At 45.1% G+C, this 19,036-nt stretch overlaps 1 protein-coding gene across 7 annotated transcripts in view; it reads right to left on the reverse strand.

Moving 5' to 3' along the window:
- LOC116943217 (neurexin-1-like) overlaps positions 1-19,036 on the reverse strand; it is a 394,340-nt gene that overhangs the window by 204,349 nt on the left and 170,955 nt on the right. For 5 of the 7 annotated variants that reach the window (XM_076067700.1, XM_076067699.1, XM_076067701.1 and 2 more), the window contains exons 5-7: positions 15,024-15,325; positions 11,958-11,981; positions 5,735-5,896 (exon numbers count right to left, since the gene is read on the reverse strand). In XM_076067700.1, the coding sequence (XP_075923815.1) occupies positions 5,735-5,896; positions 11,958-11,981; positions 15,024-15,325 (488 nt within the window). The remainder of the gene's footprint in view (positions 1-5,734; positions 5,897-11,957; positions 11,982-15,023; positions 15,326-19,036) is intronic. The other 2 variants (XM_032955895.2, XM_032955893.2) reach the window with 1 other exon arrangement.

Consider the following 19,036-nt stretch of genomic DNA (forward strand, 5'->3'; position numbering starts at 1 on the left):
TTAAAGGTGCAGCCCTGCAAGTGCTGGCTCACGCCCCTGCTGATGGAATAGCCTCCACAAAGGTGCAGCCCTGCAGTGGCTGGCTCACGCCCCTGCTGATGGAATAGCCTCCACTGGAGATAGCTCTTGAGAGCCCCTCTAGAGGATATTCTGTCGTAGTTTCCCACGCTGTCCAAGTGTACCCATACTTCACCCCACCGCACGCAAACTGCCGATGGACTAAATGTGTGGACACAGTCTATGTGTATGCATTGTGGGGAGCGGTGGTGCAATGGTTAGCGTGCCGCGCTACGAACCCAGCGACCCGAGTTTGATTCCCACTCACGACCATCACCAGTGACGATTATCTAAACAGGTTCCTGGGCCTCCCCTAGGTCGAATCAGCCTCAAATGAGCACCTGGTAAACATCGTCACTGGGGAGACAACATTAACCGGGTGTGGTGTTGGCCACTCACCCCCTCTTGTGCTGTGCCGGCCTTCATAGGTGCTCACTAACAGCACTTGCTCTAGCAGTCTCTTAAAAAGCTATACGGGGGATAATTTATATTTGTCTATATGCATAAAATAACGTGGTTAGCGGTGGTGTAGTGGTTATCGTTCTGCAACCCATTCATGCTCAAGGCCAACACCAGTAGCAATTATCTGAACCGGTCCAGGGCCTCCACTAGGGCGACTCAGCCTCAGATGAGTATCTGGTGCTATGTGTAAACATTGCCACTTCGGGAGACAAAGGTGGCCGGGCGTGGTGTTGACCACCGCCTCCTTTGTTCCGTCCCGGCCTTCATTTGTGCTCACTAACAGCACTTGACTCAACAGTTAAAACCTATACGGGGGGGGATCTAAATATTTGCCTTTATTCAGGATAGCATATAAATGCATGTGTTTTTAAACAAAAAAAAGGTTGGTGAATTAATTCAATGTCAACCGCTAAACATCACGGCAACGACGCTGATTTGAGTCCAGATTCATTTCAGTGGCTGCTGCTTAGATGGGCCGTTCATTATAAAAATGCAAACAGGGGCATCGTGCGAGTCGAAGAAGGAGATACACTTCTCACTATCGAGAAAAACAATAACAAGCAAAGAGGTGCTAACAAGAAGTGCTTTAAAATACCTGACAATTATGAACAAACACGCTCAAACATAAATTTCGATTTAAAGCTTTCGTCACTGCAGGAATTCATCTTCTTGGTTCTTTCGGTAAAGTCACGTAGAATGGAAATAAAATAATAAAAATAAGACATAATACAAAATAAAATTCTCACGACGTTACGGCCACAACACAAGTAGCCTTCTTCAGGTGAAGGAACAAAACTGTCGGGACGACAGCGCTTCAATGACTGCTGCTAAGATTCGCAGCGTCTTTAAGCTAGGTGGTAGAGGTAAAGCGCCTTGATATGTAAACTCATTTGTCAAGGCGCTTTAACTTCTCCCACCTAGCTTAAAAGACGCTGCGAATCTTAGCAGCAGTCATTGAAGCTCTGTCGTCCCGACAGTTCTGTTCCTTCACCTGAAGAAGGCTACTTGTGTTGTGGCCGAAATGTCGTGAGAATTTTATTTTTTATTACGCTCAAACATATGTACGGGAAGCAAACATTTTCAGCCGAAGCAAAGCAAAGAGCTTGCATTGCGGTATAGAGTAATGATGCTTCAGCGCACCATTATCACCTCTCCTCTTTACTACTCAACAAGGTGAAAAACGCAACCAAATAACTAGCTTAAGAATTGGAAACGTGTCAGGCATTATAATGGTACAACCGGGCTATGACACTCTAGGTGGAAAATACATTTTCAGCAGCCACATTTCATGCTAGGGCATACCCGATGAGAGTGCTGAGCAGTACAAGGTATGTAATTCTGAGAAAATGTCATCACAGTCCGTGTAAGACCAATCACGGATTTAAGCTTAGCATCAAGTCCACAGGACCTTCTATGTATTATGGTTCCTTAACGCAACGCTATTGATGTCCTAAAGCGAGAACAAGATTAAATTCTGCATGGCTTGTGTCGACCAGATATTGTCCTCGGCAGGTTTTTATTTGCGTGCAATTTAAGGCAGTTTCATTAATTTACGATGTTTGTTTGAATGTGCACGATGAAGGCGCCAGATTTAAATATCGACACAATGTTCCAAAGCAAACATAATTGAACATAGTTTCAAAGATGAACGCATTCATTTCCAAGCCTGATAGTTCATGCACGCGAACGTGTTGATGTTGCAGCTTACGTCTGACGGCACTTGTCCACCTGCTCCTTTTGGCACGATTTATTAAACAATTGCTGAAACATACCATAATTAACTCGGCGTGGGACTTAATTGCCCAAGGGGTTCACCGATTATGCAATCGGACGAACGTTGGATTTGAACCAAAAAATGCATTGATTCCACGAGTACGATCAACGGGGAAAATGTTGATTCTGAAGACCCAAGACAAAGGCGTTTTTTTATATTCTTGGTTCTTTCGGTGAAGTCACGTAGAAGGGAAACAATAAAATAATAAAAATATAAAACAATAAAATGCTTACGACGTTTCGACTGCAACACAAGCAATCATCATCAGGTGTGAAAACCACAACAAGAAAATTTGAAAAAAGTGGCGGTTTTTTAACGTTAGCACCACGGAGAGATTTGACAGTTTGTTCAGATGGACGAGTCCATCTATTTTGATTTAAAGCTTTCGTGACTGCAGGGATTCATATTCTTGGTTCTTTCGGTAAAGTCACGTAGAAGGGAAACAATAAAATAATAAAAATATAAAACAATAAAATTCTCACGACGTTTCGAATGCAAAAAAAAATCCAATTTTTTTCAAATTTTCTTGCTGTGGTTTTCACACCTGATGATGATTGCTTGTGTTGCATTCGAAACGTCGTGATCATTTTATTGTTTTATATTTTTATTATTTTATTGTTTCACTTCTACGTGACTTTACCGAAAGAACCAAGAATATGAGTCCATCTATGTTCGGAAAAGAGGAGGGGGGAGACGAAAAATAATGGAGGTGGTCTGAAAGCCACCTTAAGCGTGATCAATCATTTAAGACCCGAAATGGTTTATCAAATCCTTCCAATGATTGCTAAGCCAGAATCCATCTTCTCGGTTGAAATTGTCTCTGTGTTTGTATATGTGGATAGCCTCATGAACGAATCTCTCATCGTAGCCAGATGGCTTGCAAAGAACCTCTATCTTGGAGAAGTCAATGTCATGTGAACCTACTGAATTCAACACATTACATAAAATCTGTGATCTGGTTCCATCTGTAAAAGATGTGATTCCGGACATACAGTACCCTGGCGTCTACAAACTAAGTTGCCTCTGTGGTAGTAGTTACATTGGAGAAACCAAACGACATGTCTCGGACCGCATTCGTGAACACAAAGCAGACCTGAAACACGGTAGGACCAACACCTCGGCCGTGGCAGATCACTTTTATAATTTAGTGGGTTCACATGACATTGACTTCTCCAAGACAGAGGTTCTTTGCAAGCCATCTGGCTACCATGAGAGATTCGTTCATGAGGCAATCCACATATACAAACACAGACAATTTCAACCGAGAAGATGGATTCTGGCTTAGCAATCATTGGAAGGATTTGATAAATCATTTCGGGTCTTAATTGATTGATCACGCTTAAGGTGGCTTTCAGACCGCATCCATTATTTTTCGTCTCCCCCCTCCTCTTTTCCGAACATAGATGGACTCGTCCATCTGAACAAACTGTCAAATCGCTCTCCCTGGTGCTAACGTTAAAAAAACCGCCACTTTTTTCGAATTTTCTTGTTGTGGTTTTCACACCTGATGATGATTGCTTGTGTTGCAGTCGAAACGTCGTGAGAATTTTATTGTTTTATATTTTTATTATTTTATTGTTTCCCTTCTAAGTGACTTTACTGAAAGAACCAAGAATATGAATCCCTGTAGTCACGAAAGCTTTAAATCAAAACAAAGGCGTTCATTTTGAGAGCGCAAAACGCTGCAGGCCAGAATCACATATCAATGAAACGGCTAGAGCGCATTGGCTTGAAGATTTGCGTGATTGCTGGTCATGGAGATGTGTCGGTGTATTTTTACAAAAAAATGTAGGATGAAAGTAAAAATTCACCAATAACGCGTGAATGAACTCCGTGATATTTTGTATGCATCGACACGGCGGTGTATCCAGCTCACAACTCCAGGTACAACAGCAGGTCCAACATTGTTTAGTGGCATAATTAAACAGTGAGAGACTTTGATTGGCACAGCGGATAATAATTTCAAGCACGGGGGAACTCTAATCATATTAGAAACTCAGGATGATTAAAGACATTAGATTACACCATAGACATAAACTGGAGTTGGTCATGAGAGATTTGATACAACTGGATCTGTTTTCAAGCAAAAATTACGAAATTATTTCTCAAGTAAACACACCTTGCGGAGTGAGTTTTGATGCAAGCTTACGCACATGGAGGCAGTGTGAATGTGTGTTGGTAGTGCTGCACGAAAAACCCGGCGATCCGAGTTCAATTCCAGCTCACTGCCAACATCAGTGACAATCATTTGAACCGGTTCTGGGCCTCCTCTAGGTCGACTCAACCTCAAACAAGGTAGTCAACTGAGCACCTGGTTAACATCAACATTAGGGAGACAAATGTGGTGCTGGCCACCCACCCTCTCATGTGCCATGATGGCCTTCATATGTGCTCGCTAACAGAACTTGCTCCAACTGTCTGTTAAGGCTATACGGGAGATCTGTGTCTTTGTGCATGAGTGATGGCATGATGTTTTGCACACTGCGCGACAAACCATATAACCTGGGGTTGATTCCTGGCCATGGCTAACATCAGTGACAAGTGATATTCGAACTGGTCCTTGACAAGTGATATTTGAACTGGTCCTAGGCCTCCAGAATTTGACTCCGCCTTAAATGACTGTCTGGTGTAAATCTACAAGAACGGTTTTTTGGTTAGCTCGCGTAAATACAAATGCGTCGTTAAACCCGCCACCACCTGACACAGCCAATTAGTAAGGTTCGTCACGGAAACAAAACATGCCAATTCGTTACTAGTTCAGCACACCAGTGTGTTGGAGACTAAACCCACAACATTTACAATTCGAGTGTAAATGTTGACACTGGATATACAAAGGTCGCTGGCCATGGTGCTGGCTACATCACCGCTCGTGCACCGTGCCAGCTGTCAGTGCTCGCTAGCGACATTTCCCCAATTGTCTGTAAGGCTGTACGCGTGGGGGCTGCCATTTCTGAGGTACAAAGCTCTGCTACGCATCATGGGAATAAGGGAGGACCGCATATAACTGACAAAAAACCAAAACTTTCAACGCTTGTTTATGTTCTGGGAAGACATAGATTTCCCAGGGCAGCTACCTCAAAAAGAGGACGATCTTGGGAAAGCCCACGACAGGTGGTAACCTTCTCCAACAAATGAGACCATATTGGTGTCTTGGGCTCTCACCTGGTTGCACAAATAAGCTTGATTCGATCTCAAGGGGATCTTTACCTTTGTCTTTATGAGCGTGCACAAGAATCTCGGTCAGTTAACCCATAACAATCGGGTTTGTCCCGTGACCTCTCGCCAGCAGGGAGCCTTTGAGACTTGACGTGGCCTCGATAGCTCACGTGGACTGGCATGCGAGCGCTGCGGCCACATCGTTGATGTCGCACGGATGAGCGCGCGTGCGTTTGCAAGCACGAGAAGCCAGCAAACCCTCCACCCACCCACCGCGCGCCTCACCTCTTTGAGACATCCGCGGAAGTTGTTGCTGACAGGGGATCCGGGCAGGTCGGCCGTGTTCTGGCTACCGCCAACGTAGAAGAAGTCATCGGAGCCGAGCATGGTGTAGTCCTCCTGGGTGTAGCCCGTCGTCGTCAGGATCCCATCCACTGAGATGGTGACCTGACGCAGCAGTGGATCGTGAAAACAAAATCAAGGCGAACCAAAGAAGACGGGGAGGGGGGGGTGGGAGGGATTACAATAAACGTAATCACCCTTATGTTACTGAGCATGATCACTGAGTGATAGTGGGAGATTTTTTTTTAGTTTGAACACGAAATGTCCACTTCTTCGAGAGTGTTCGTTTCCTCTGAATGTCAAATCGAGGAATGTCTCCTAGGAGTGTGATCTAGTTATCTAATAAAGCATTTCTTATATTAAATAGCATTGTCACAGAAAAAAAGGGAGGGAAAAAAGACACTCGTCAAAAATAGGTTTTCGATGGGTCCTGACACCTGCTTAGAAGATGATTTCGATGGTCAGCTGATTTTTTTGCATATATATTTTGTTTAATCTAAACAAATCCATCAGCAAAAAAAAGGCAAGAAATAGATTCATGAACAAGAAGGTTTTGAAACATTCTCAACACCGGAATTAATATTCGTTCATAAATTGGTCTGTGAGCTTAAATGGGCCTTACGCATATGTGTACAGAATTTTCTTTTTTTCCCGCAAAAAAAGGCATTACATATGGAACATGGATAAATTTGGGTGGTGCAATGGTTTTGTATATTGAGGGGTTTTTTTCACGAGATAAAATGCATCACAATTCCATAATGGTGCAAAAAGCATTTCTTGCGAAGAGTAAAAAGGGATTGAGTTGGCATGACACGAATCAACCATAAATTAGGTGAAGAGAAAAAAAGAAATTACTTTTAAGATGAATCTCACTGCTGTAATTGTCGACTTGACGCGTATTTATATGCGTGCTCGAGTGATTTCGCATTCCTGTATGTGCGTGAATTTATTTGATCTGTTACAGACTTTGCCATCTTCTCCGATAAATTTTTTTTATTATACCCAAGCATGGCGTTACATCAAAAGCACCACAGGAGGGGTGATGCGAGGAAAAAAGTCTCCTAATTAATATATATTTTAAACCTCACAGAACTACACTTCCGTTTGTTCTAATAAATAATTCCATCTGGTCAGGAGGTTACAGAAATATAGTTTCACCCGAATAAATATATATGTAGACTAAATAATGCTAATGACTGGTATCTGAATGCTGGCTCACTGGAATGTGGAGCTAAAATTGCTCATTAAATGAGGCAGTTTCAATTGCTCTTGGTCGAGAACAGGAATAAAATAACAGAGGGATGTGAATGTACACTCCTCAATATTCCCTGCTGCTCTCTCGATTTAAATACACTCTTTTTAGTGCAGACTTGTTGCGAGACAGACACGTGCACAGTGAGGGGTTAATATTGTTAGAAACGTAATGATATCGCACGCGCACCATATGCACATACCGTACCGTATTTCTAAAAAAGACAACTAAACACTCCCACACACAGAAAACAATCGCGCGCTTGCACACACACACACACGCGGCCGCCACGCATGCTTCTGACAGGAGAGGCCATGCATGATATGAAAATGAGATCAGCAGCATTTTTGTTCCAGAAAAATGGCGACAACTTAATTTCCCAGAATGATTAAAAACAAAAGAATAGCGGTACTCAGCGCAAATATACTTGTGCAAAGCAATACATCTGATTACAAAAAAGACGAAGTGAAAGATGGATGACGTCAAATATTGAGCGTAAAAGAAAAATAAACTGGAAACATTTAAGCGCGTGCCATGTGACTCTGGCATCTACAATTTTAGCGAAAATACGTCAGACAGTTTGCGCAGATATGTTTTCTTGCGGACATAAGAGAATTGGTATCATTGCTTGGAGTGAAATAATTTCACGGAAAAAGTTGTATGCTTTTCATTATTACATATTATCGTTTATTATTACTATTATTATTATATATCATTTGAGCTTTTCTTGTTGTGCTTATGTATTAGTTGATTTTATCCAGTGCGAAAATACTCCAATTATGTTTTTTTCTTTTCTTTGCCTGAAACATGACTCTTTACTTGGAACCAAAAGTAATATCTTCAATTTAAGGGCCGTTATCTTCTTTGCTCATCGCTTACACTCTACTTTAAATGTCACGTATTAAACATGCTCGGAAAAAAACGAAGTAGTAATTTAATTTAGCTTTATTTGTAGAAGAATAACTTGACCTAGGCTGCGTGGTAGAATTCACATTTCCGTTCAAGAGCAAATCTTGCGTATTTTAAGAAATGCTTTGAATTTTTTTACTCTTGGCAATACTGAAGCTAATGGTGGCTTCTGAATGAAAAGACAAAAATGTAAGTTAAACGTAAAAAAAAATCGTTATGCTGACTGTAACGATAACATATCTCCAACCTCGGAAAATTTATATTCTTCCAGCCTGGATCTTATTATGTAATCATCTTTGAAAAAAACGCACACGTACACAAAATGTGCACGTCCTATGTGTCCTCCATCTGGAACTCTCAGAGAATAATTCCTAAGACAACTGAAGGCGACTTCGACAATAGATGAAACGATTTTGTTTTTAAAGCCGACAGTCTCCAGCTATGACTGAAATCGACTCAAGTTCCCTTTTCTGGAATGTCCGTGTGCATATTGTAATCATGGGTTGGCTACATTTGCCACAAGTGGCATATAATCGGTATTCCCGATCGCAGACAGATGGCACATTTGCCCAATATGCGCTAATGTGCTCTCGTCAAGATATTGCGGTCCGTCTGTCCTCTGTCTTCTTGGGGAGGTTTGGTGTTGCTCCCAAGGCCGAAAAACCTCAGCGATTCGAGATAAGTTATTTTTTTACATCATTTAATATAAACACGTTCCCATGTTCCCTCGGGCGATTCTACAGTTGAGAAAAATAGCAAATTTAGATTTAAGTTTTGTCACGGAGCCTTATTTAGCCCACAATTTGGTAACGGTGACTGTGTTTGGTATGTGGCATTCTAAAAAAATAATCATACAACGTTGAGACGAGAGTTGGTGCTTCCAGATTCAAAAGAAAACGTTCCACTCTCAAGGCCACTAAGTTAGCAGTTGTTTTGTATATGATGTCACATTTGTTTTAGGACGCATGTGACGAGTTATTAATTGATTTTTTTTTACTGGCAACATTTTTTTACTTAAGTTGTATGCGCACTGATAACAGCTCGAACTAAAATGAAATGAAACATCTGGATTTCGTTGTTTTATTTTGAAATTAACCCAAAAAACAAAACGCTACAAAATTATGTCTGGGAAGTGAGAGTGGGATCTATGATAAAAAAGGCGGTGTTATGCTGTTTATAAAATAAAACCAAGTAATTTTCAATTTTGATAAAGCTTCAGCTGATATTTTATTATTTGCATGCAGCATAATTAAGCAAAAATACGTAACAGCAATATCAACCGGTTACTACTCATCTCTACATTAACATCCGTGCAAATTGTGTTCGTTGAAAGTAAACATTATTTAAATAAATCTACAGGCTTGTGCAGGATTTTCAGAGTGAGAACATTTCTTCACATCATTCTTCGATGTCCGGAATGACGAGTACCTTTACCGCATGCGGACTCGATATATTATTGGAATGGCCAATTTATAAACTTGTTATAATATTCAACTTTACGGCATGAAAAAAAAACCAGGTTGTCCGAAAATTGCGTTGCATTCGCGAGATGCAGGATTCGCGTTAACAAGCTAAGGTTATGGCTGCGGTCTACAAACCTTGAACTCCGTGAAAACGTCAGGCCTTCATTAGCAAGCGTCTATCGCCCTCACGTCAGCCTGTGCGCTGTGTTTCTTTAACTTCATAGCATTCAAAAACTAAATTAGAGTTTCGTTCGGATATTCTTACATTTTTGTCTTGATCAAAAAATTTAATAAATTGATTTTGGATGCATCACAATGTTGCCCTCCCCGCTCCACCTCTCGCGCGCCTCTAATAAGGGGGCGCAGGATCTCATTATTATAATTGCGATGGCTTTTCAGTAGGCGGCGAGAGACACGCTCACACTCGAGCTGCATACGGCAATAAGAATTAAGACGAATCGGAGCAAAAAAAAATAAAAATAAACCGTGCGTGGAGTTGCGACCAGACGGCACCGTACGAAACTTTGCGAAACAAATTAATTGCATCGCACGAAGCAAGACGCTCGCAGACACATACACACACCACACCACACGCACACACGATCGCTCAGGTTGAACCTCACAGGGAGAGTCAGACACGCGCAACCCGGCGCTAGGTGAGGCCACGCAGCACAGCAAGCATGCAGGACAGCACGTCAGGGGAGGGCCGGCTGTCACAGAGGCAGCTGTGCTTGGGGGGAGAGGGGGGGGAGGGCAAGCGTTCATCGGACGTGTTGGCTTTGCGCCGGCAATGGGAGAAATAAAAGTTATCTGAGAGCTGTAAGAAGCTCGCTGTGGTAACGGACTAACGAGAGAGAGAGAAAGAGAGCGTGTGTAGGTTCCTCGTGTCTCGTTTTTTTTTACGGCCGTTTTTTTGTTTTTACGGTCACTATTTTTTGATGTTGACGTTTCCGCCGATTTTCACACGGGGTTTTAAGTTTTCGCGTTTTAAAACAACGCCCTATAAAATATCGGTCGTTAAAATTTACAACCTGGAAGACGTTACCCCAAGTGTGTGCTGCACGTGCTGCTGCTGCTGCTGCTGCGGTGCCTCTAACGTCCCCCAACCCCACCTCCCCGCAGAGCCTTAGGAGACAAACATAACTTGCACGATGAGAATCACATTTACCATCGTGCATACGAACCACCGCTTAAATGCACTGCCCGGAGCATTTAATTGCAGTTGGGGGGGGGGGGGGGCGGGAACGGGCTCTTGCGACCACATTGTGCGGCACGGACACTTGGCGTGCGGATTGGCGCTTCATTTTGGCGCGCTTCTTCCCTCAAAATGTTCTCTCTCGTAAAATAACGGCACGTTACCGGTGACGGAATTCTCGTTTCTACCCAAGCACAGATGCATTGCAACAGGGCAGCTGCAATGGGGGGGGGGGGGGGGGGGGGAGTTGGTGTCCGGAGGGGATGCGCCTCGGATGTAAGTGGGAGGGCACGCGACAAACAGTGACGGTGAATGAGAGCCTTGGGTTGTTGAAAAGGAGAGGGGCGGTGGTGGTGGTGGTGGTGTTAAAGAGCTTCAAGAGCTTGCGAGCTCGGATTTGGGACGATGCAAGAGAAAGTCAAATCGTAGGTAGAAGGAGAATGACTGGCAGCTCAGCCATTTCAGAGAGAGTGCTTGAAAGGGGACTGAGAATAATCGCAGCGCTTATACACATTGCGCGTTTTAAAATGCTATTAGGCGAGAACGGTTGTTGAGATGTTTAAGATAATTGTTTTAAGCTTCATTGCTAGGTCTTAAAATTGTTAACTTCACGTTGGGGTAATTTATTTAATAACGTAAGCCGTTATAATGCAATTGCTATATATATTTTACCCTGCTATTGTAGCCTTCAAGGTTTAAGTATAGATGTTTATATCACTTTAACCATGGATTGCAGGTGGCGTATAATTCCAAATTAATCGTTTTGTCTCAGCCTACAAGGTTGGCAGGACTGTGCTGGGGATGGAAAGAGGTGGGTGGCAGTGGAGGTGATGACTCAACAGAGCTGCACAACAGACAGGAGAGTGACGAGGAGATGGCACGGCATGTGGAGGTTGGCACACCCGAGTGTTGAAAGCAAACGTGAAGCCATCGCATATACACAGGTGAGCAGGGGGAGGAGTGGGAGGAAGAGTGGGGGAGGGAGGAGGGGTCTGGGTGGGGGGGTGTAGATGGGGAGTGGCCGCTAGAATGGAGGGAAGAGAAGAGAAGAGGGAGGGGAGTCCGGGGGAGGACTAGGAGGCTCACGGAGGATGTGAGGTTAACACAATATAAACAAACAGTCTGCCAAAATAAGAACCGAATCTTAAAAAAAAATGTGGTCGATCATCAATAGAGGTATGTCAATAAAAGAAAAAGAGATAGTCTTCAACTCATAATTAATCATAATAATAATAACTTGGGGGTTGGGAGAGGAGGTGGGGAAGAAGCTGAAAATAATGCCCAAAGAGGCCACTGCAAACGGAGACAAATTGGAATGATATCTACCATACAGTGGAGTTTGTTTACCATAGCATGTCCGATGCCCGAATGCTTTGCATCAGAATTCGGTGGTGTTTTGAAGGTTGGGGAGGGTGGGTTGGGGTGAGAGGAGTGGGGAGGGGAAACAGGAGGGTTGAGAGAGAAAGAGAGAGAGACAAAGAGGGAGCACAAAAAAATAAAACGGTGAAAACGTCACTGGAACGAAAAATCAAAGATGTTAGCGGCGAAGGTATTTCACATTCGGTTAGTAAATGTATTTGGCAGCCATCCGACTGCTGGTTAGTACGTAATGCAGTTAGTGCAGTAACAATCGCTCGGTTAGAGTCGTTATGTTAGTAGAAGTACAACATACAAAATGAGACATTCCATGAGTTGTTAGTTTGTTAAACAAGCAGAGCTTGAGTAAGTCACCCTCGGTTAGTAAAGCATGTAATGTGACAGGATAGCACTCAAGCCAGGTGAACACAGCTACGCTTGGTTAGTGTTTGCTAAGTCTGCAAAATAAAAAGAGATGTGTCTTGTACTTACCAAAGCTACCTCACTGTGATTATGGGTTAACCTGTTTCCTCAGGCACTAATGCCCTATTATTAGTAAAGCAATTAAGTAATCAAATTAATTTTCTAAATGCATAAACTCCTTTTCTTGTTGAAATACCCCACACACTGGATCAAACATCTCAATAAGCGTGGGCTTTGAAAGGCACACTTTGTCTGCAAGTGGTTGTGTGATGAAAGGTCAATTTGGTGTAGGAACTCTGGCCTTTTCAAAGGTGGTACACATTAATTAGTAAACATGACAGATCCATTGCCAATTTGTATGGCACAGCATCTCGATCGGTGTGTTGTCTCTTCCCCTTTCTTCTTCCTTGCTCCGTGATTCTAAATCGAAGACATTTCCTCCTCGGAGGATGCTGTAACAGACATCGGCACACTCAACGCATCCCCCTCGCATGAACACCAGCGCAAAGAAAGCTTGAACGTCTCGGGAAACTTGGGCGTCCACTTTTCTCGCGCACATCTGAAGAGTTCTCCCCCATGGGGATTTACGTTTTAAGCTTCTTGATGTAAGATGAAGGCTGCTGATGATGTACACAAAGCTCAGGGCCATTTACCCAATCGGGATCGAGGACCACTACCTCTGAGTGAGTTCTTATATATATATTTTTTTAAAGCTGTAAAATCTGGGAAGCAACCGAGACCGGACTGGTGTGTGGCCCAGGCAGCGAGAGGCCGCTAAGTTTGTGCCCGCGAAGGATTAACAAAAACCACTCGAAGCGCGTGTGAGACGGAGCGAATTCGGTGGGCGAAAGACACACGCCAGCGGGGTGGGGGGGGGGGGAAGACGCGTTTTGAAATCCTAACCGCTCAGCCGCAAACACCGCATAGCTCGGTGGGTTTTGCTGCCAGGAAACCGCTACATTGGATAACCAAAAATAACAGTTTCGTCGGAGAGTAAAATCAACAGTGAATCGCTTTTCAATCTGCGGGAGGGGGGGGGGGGGGCACACGTTAGACATCCATGCGACAAGTTACACGGCCATTTCAATTTGGTAACTCGCTCACAGAATCATTTTAACAGTCGAATAATGAGAACACAGAGTCACCAATGAACTGGTGCCAGCTTGTTAAAGTGGTAAATGAAGGGGAAAAGAATCAACAAACTTAGTTTTTTTTATGCATCTTCATGAGGCTTCCTAATACACTGAAGGTTCTCAATGTATCGATTATTGAAGGGATTGAGGAACTTTTTCAGACCAGCACCTTAACGCTCTAGTTCAGTTTACATAAGCATTAACTTTAAACAAAGTTTTAACACTCGATACATTTCTTTAAAAAACGTAGAAATAACAGAAAATGTTGCTCGATAACTCATGAAGCCACCCTCTGCAAGATAATGACCTAAAGTTCTTTGATTAAAACATAAATGCGTGGGCATTGCAATGACCCGGGAAAAAAAGAGTAACACAGAGTAACCGAGCTTTTAACTCGAACGCGTGATTTTGAATATCATCTTGAACTTTTCCTTATTTCAGCAAAGCCGCGAGAAAAAAAGAAAAAAAAACCCGCATGTACCCTTCGTTTTTTTCCCCCCCTATTAAAACAACAACAACAACAACAAGAACAACACATTTGGCGAAGAAACTAAAGCCCCGCATTGTTGGCACACCAGCGTCAACCGAGGAGTCCTCCGCTCAAAATTCTGACGGCGCGCTCTCTTGCAGGAGCGCGCCGCTCCAAGGCCGGCATCGTTCCTCCGCCGTTTCGACGTCGACAGAACCGGCTGCCGCACACGACGCCGATTTAAGTAACGGGCTGCGCGGGATGCCAGGGCGGACGCCGGGGCGAGGCTCCGCGTCGCGACGTCGCCTTCCACGCCACGGAGCCGCACAAAGGGGTGGTCACAATGCTAATGCGGCCCGAGTGGATGATCCGCACATTCAGCACTGCGTACAAATTCCCCAGCCAGGCATATGTCACATGCCGAGCCCCCTCCCCGTCCTTCCCCGCCCTTCACCCTCCTGGCTTAGCTCTCGCATGTTTATTTGGGGTCTTGCCGCAATGTTGTGCAGGGCGATGTCCGATGTTTCAGCTCCACGTGCAGGGGAGCTCTTCGGGCGGCACGGTAACTCTCGTGACGATGATCCCGTGCGAATGACATCTTATAGTCCAGGGTTGTGTTACTGTTAGGGACTTGCTGGACACAAAACCAGCTGAATTTGTCAAAGGGGTGGCCCACGAAACGTGGAGATAAAACAGCAGTCCTTCAAAGGGAACCGATTTTCATTTTTTTGACACATTTTAGTTCCCGACAAAAGCTGCCCGCGGCACGTGGAGCCGAACATCGGACTTCGCACCGAACCAGAAGCGGCGCAACCCCGAGAAACACATCGTCAGCACATTCACGACAACCTCCACAACAGCAACAACAACAACAGTACTCCATCCTCGATGTCCTCCCAACTCACCCCTAACCCCCCCCCCCACCCCGCCGCACCCACCACCGCCGCTTCGGCGCGTCGACGCATCCCCCACCCTCCCCCCGCTGCCCCCGATCGCGACTCCTCTCCGCAGCCGCCCCGCTCGCCCCCGTACCTGGCGGAGGTTCCGCGTGACCCGCACGTCGTGCCAGCTGTTGTCGTTGAACTTGCCGTTGACGGGCTCCACGAGCGCCTCGAAGGCCCCCGAGCCCAGGTTGATGACGAGCGCCACGGCGCCGTCGCGCAGGGACAGGTTCACGTAGTCGGCCGACTTGCCCGTGTGCAGGATGAGGCCGTTGCGCTGCAGCGTGCAGAAGGAGAGCGTAATCTCGTCGCTGCTGCTCTGGATGGGGCTCTCGGAGAGGTCGTAGCAGAAGTACTCGCTGCCCCGGAACGTGGCCACGCTCTCCTCCTTGGCTGTCGGGCGAGATGGGAGAGGTGCGTGCATGCGTGCGCCCTGGTTAGTGTACGCACTCCTTTCAGAGCTGCTTTTTGTGTTCATTGTCCTTCGCCCCGCGTCTCCGATTAGCACGGTCGGCTACGTACGGAGCGAAAGACGTTCAACGTAACGTACATACAGCTCGTTTGATCGCAGTGAAGAGGCGAGGGCGTTCGGGTGGTGGCAGTGGTCGTGGCGATGATGCTGTTGGTGGTGGTAGTGATGGTGATGGTGGTGACGGTGGCGCAAGTTGATGTGACAAGAATTGCACTCTTCGATTCGAATCCTTTTATTTAAAAGTCCAACGTGATCAGACGCCACTTTTGCAATGAAGACATGGGTAAAAAAAAAAAATACTTCATAACCACAAAGGTTCTAGTGCAACACAGAAGCAGACTTAAACATTATAAATAACAAATATCGTTAGGACTGTCCATACTTCACACAATAATTCATAGTATTTGCTCACATCAATGGACCTAGTAGTTGTATTGGTCGAAATTGAACCTTCGCCTTCAACTCTCCTCAATATTTGGATGGTCCTCCGCTCGTCTTGATTATTATTGGAGCCTCCAATCACATTCTGTCCAAAGTACCTCACACATACGCTGTGATATTTTCCACACCCTCAGACTAAAACACGACTTTGCGATCTGACCGCACACAGTGGGATAAGAAGAGCACCACCTGGACTGGTAAAGCATTTCAACGGAAGACACGCTCCTCACACAGAGCGCTGCACAGCACGACGAGGAATTTGGGGGTGGAATTTAATGTAAGGGAACATTCGAAGGGGGGGCGGGGGGTCACAAAGAGCGGGGGGGGGGGGAGTCAGGACATCCCTCATGTACGAGGGCCAGCGTGCCCGCCCCCCAGCGCCCCCTCAACATTCTTACCGCTGCTAATTTTATTTCGTCCGCTCACCCTCGCGTTCACGTCGCGGACGGAACCGTGTAAGTCAGTGGCCCTGCTGTGCCGAGGCGGTTGAATTTTCTACCCATTTGCCGTAGCAGCACGCGTTGGAAATGAGCTGAAGGTTAATGAGCTTGGTTTAACGGAGTTTTTTTGGGGGGCGCACGCGGTGGGGGGGGGGGGTGAAACGACGGTACCTATTTTAAGATTTCCAGCTCACCACTTGTAAAAACAACGGCAGGCCCCTCTCTATTACAGCTAAGGGTAAAAACAATCAGGCAATGGAGCATGAAATAAGTTGAAATGAAAGTAATATTAAATTAGAGCACTGGCGTTTATCATGTTTAGCCAAGCTGCACGTACCCCATAACTGGCTCATACTTGTGTAGATCATTTATACGGTGTGTGTCTTTGTGTGTGTGTTGGGTGCGCACAGGTGTGTGCACGTACTTGTTTGTTGATGCCCCATTTACAAATATTAAGCTAATGGAATACATTGCAAGACAGGGAATCTGTTGCAGATTTACATTCGCTTCATATTTGTACCCTGAACGCAATGTTGACTGCATATACGTTTACATTTCGCGCAAATCAAATACACGGCGATGTGCACCTCGGCAAAAAAAAGTTAAGCGGTAAATAAAAAAATTGCCTCCCCGATGCAAAACGAAGCAACAAGTTCTGATTAAGATTAGAAAAATTGTTATCAGAGGAGTTAAAAAATGTTGTTGAAAGCACTGGACTTAAATTAAGCGAGAGTGTAATCACAATGTAATGTTGCTTCAGGCCTCGTGTGGTCTAATAAAGCGCACTAACTAATCCACCAAACAGCTTTTAAAATTTGAGTACGTTCTTGCAGGCTTAACTGTGTTTAAAAAAAGAGAAGTAAATTGGAATCAAAATGATGGTCAGGTTTGCTAATGGGGAGTCTGCTCACATTTAGCATAATATGCATAATAAACAAGGCCAAATGAAGGTTGCCCGCAGCCTCTGGGCCCGTGAACACTGGAGGGACGAAGGGATTCGAAGGATCGCACCTCTTCCATGCAAAGAGCCCACCTTTTTTTAATTTTAATTGTCACATCCACGTAATATCTTCCATGGCTGGCACGAATTATTGGCTTGCCGTTGAAATTAAACTATAAACGATTTTATTGACCAGGTTAAGGGCACTGAGCTATTAGCTCTTTTTCAGAAGCAACCTGGCCACAAATGAGGCAAAAACCTGGAGTACCCGTAGACAAATCCACGCGACCAGGGGGGGGGGGGGGGTGAACATGCAAGCCGGCAAATATACAGGCGTCAGGGTCGGCATTGAACCCACGACCTCTTGCATACCAGGCGAGGGAGATAACATCTCGCCACTGCGGTGCCCCAAATTTCCCACGTGGCCCCCCACATTCGTTCCGTAGCACGGCTATACAAACGGTGGCCCCTAACCCAGAACCTTTCTGAGGCCTGCTGTTGTCCACCGAGGACATGATGGTGCTGTTGCGATCCTTGTCGTGCCGTGGCTGCCAGGTGATGCAAGGGTGGCGGGGATGGATGGGCGATGGAGCTGGGACGGCGTGAGGAATTGGAGTTAGGATGGGGTGACGGGGGGGGGGGGGAAGAGGGGTGCTGATGAAAATGCTGGGGTGGGCAGGTGGGAGGCGGGGAACGTCACCCAATTATAAATTGTTTTCCCACTTCAGACAGATTGCATTAGTTACAGCACTTGCTCCAAGGCAATAGCGGGCCAGCCCCGCGTTCTCGGCGGTTGTGAGAGCACGCCGGCGGTTGGTTATTGCCAGCAAAGGGAATCCATTACCCGTGTGCGTCTATGTGCAAATGTGCAACGCACAGATTTCTACCACGGTGCCATTTCTCAGGCTCGCCAACTGCACATACACGTGTGCTCAGTTTCTGGATATTTTCGCAAACCTGGATCAGGAGTGTTTTGTTAACTGGGACGTGTTCCACAACATTGCACAACTGAGCAACAGCCAGGGCCGCTCACTGACGCACACCTTGCAAAGTAGCACAGGTGATCGATTTAGCTTTTTTGTGTGTGTGTGTTCCACCCCCTCCCTTCCGCCACCCCCTCCCGTCTGTGCAAGGATATCGATACTTTTTCAAAGCAATGTCATCAGGGTATACAGAACTTCTGTATACACGCCCACACATTCAATGTAGGTTGTGAAAATGTTACTTTCCACCATGCTAGATGGTGGCATTGGGCAATCCTATTCCGAGATGACTATAACTACAACAAAGTACGTGAATATAATAATAACAAAAACAAATACGTTGCTCTTGCTTCAAGTATAATTATATTTTCCAGATGGATTCCTCCAAGATCCATCAACGTTTGCATTTGAAACTGTCTGGGTTTAGTTTATGCGGTGCAAGGGTAAAATATCCCGTGAAATAAGTCGGAAGCAATTTACTTTAAAACACACGTATACGTGATTAGTAAAACACAAGGGAGCACAAAAGCCCGAGATGTGTCGAAATGTCACGTGAAGGTTGACTTCACGTGACAACATTTCTGTTGTTCAATGCTCGGTGTTAAAGGTCAGGAAACATGTCAATAAAACTGCAATCACTTGCACCAACTTTATTTGTATTAAGTACAGCGTTTACTTGGACATCAGGAAAATTAAAGTAAGGGTGGTACCCTTAAACCATTTGGCTCGAAGCCACTGCTGGTGGGAGGGCTTTTTGCTAGAGCCACAGTGGGGGGAGCACAGCTTATGGTGCATCTGCCAGTCATCTCAGTCAGTCATCCCATGGCA

Source organism: Petromyzon marinus, chromosome 17 (genome assembly GCF_048934315.1).
Source record: "Petromyzon marinus isolate PM22_M1 ecotype Great Lakes invasive population chromosome 17, UKy_Petmar_22M1.pri1.0, whole genome shotgun sequence".
Lineage (NCBI taxonomy): Eukaryota > Metazoa > Chordata > Hyperoartia > Petromyzontiformes > Petromyzontidae > Petromyzon > Petromyzon marinus.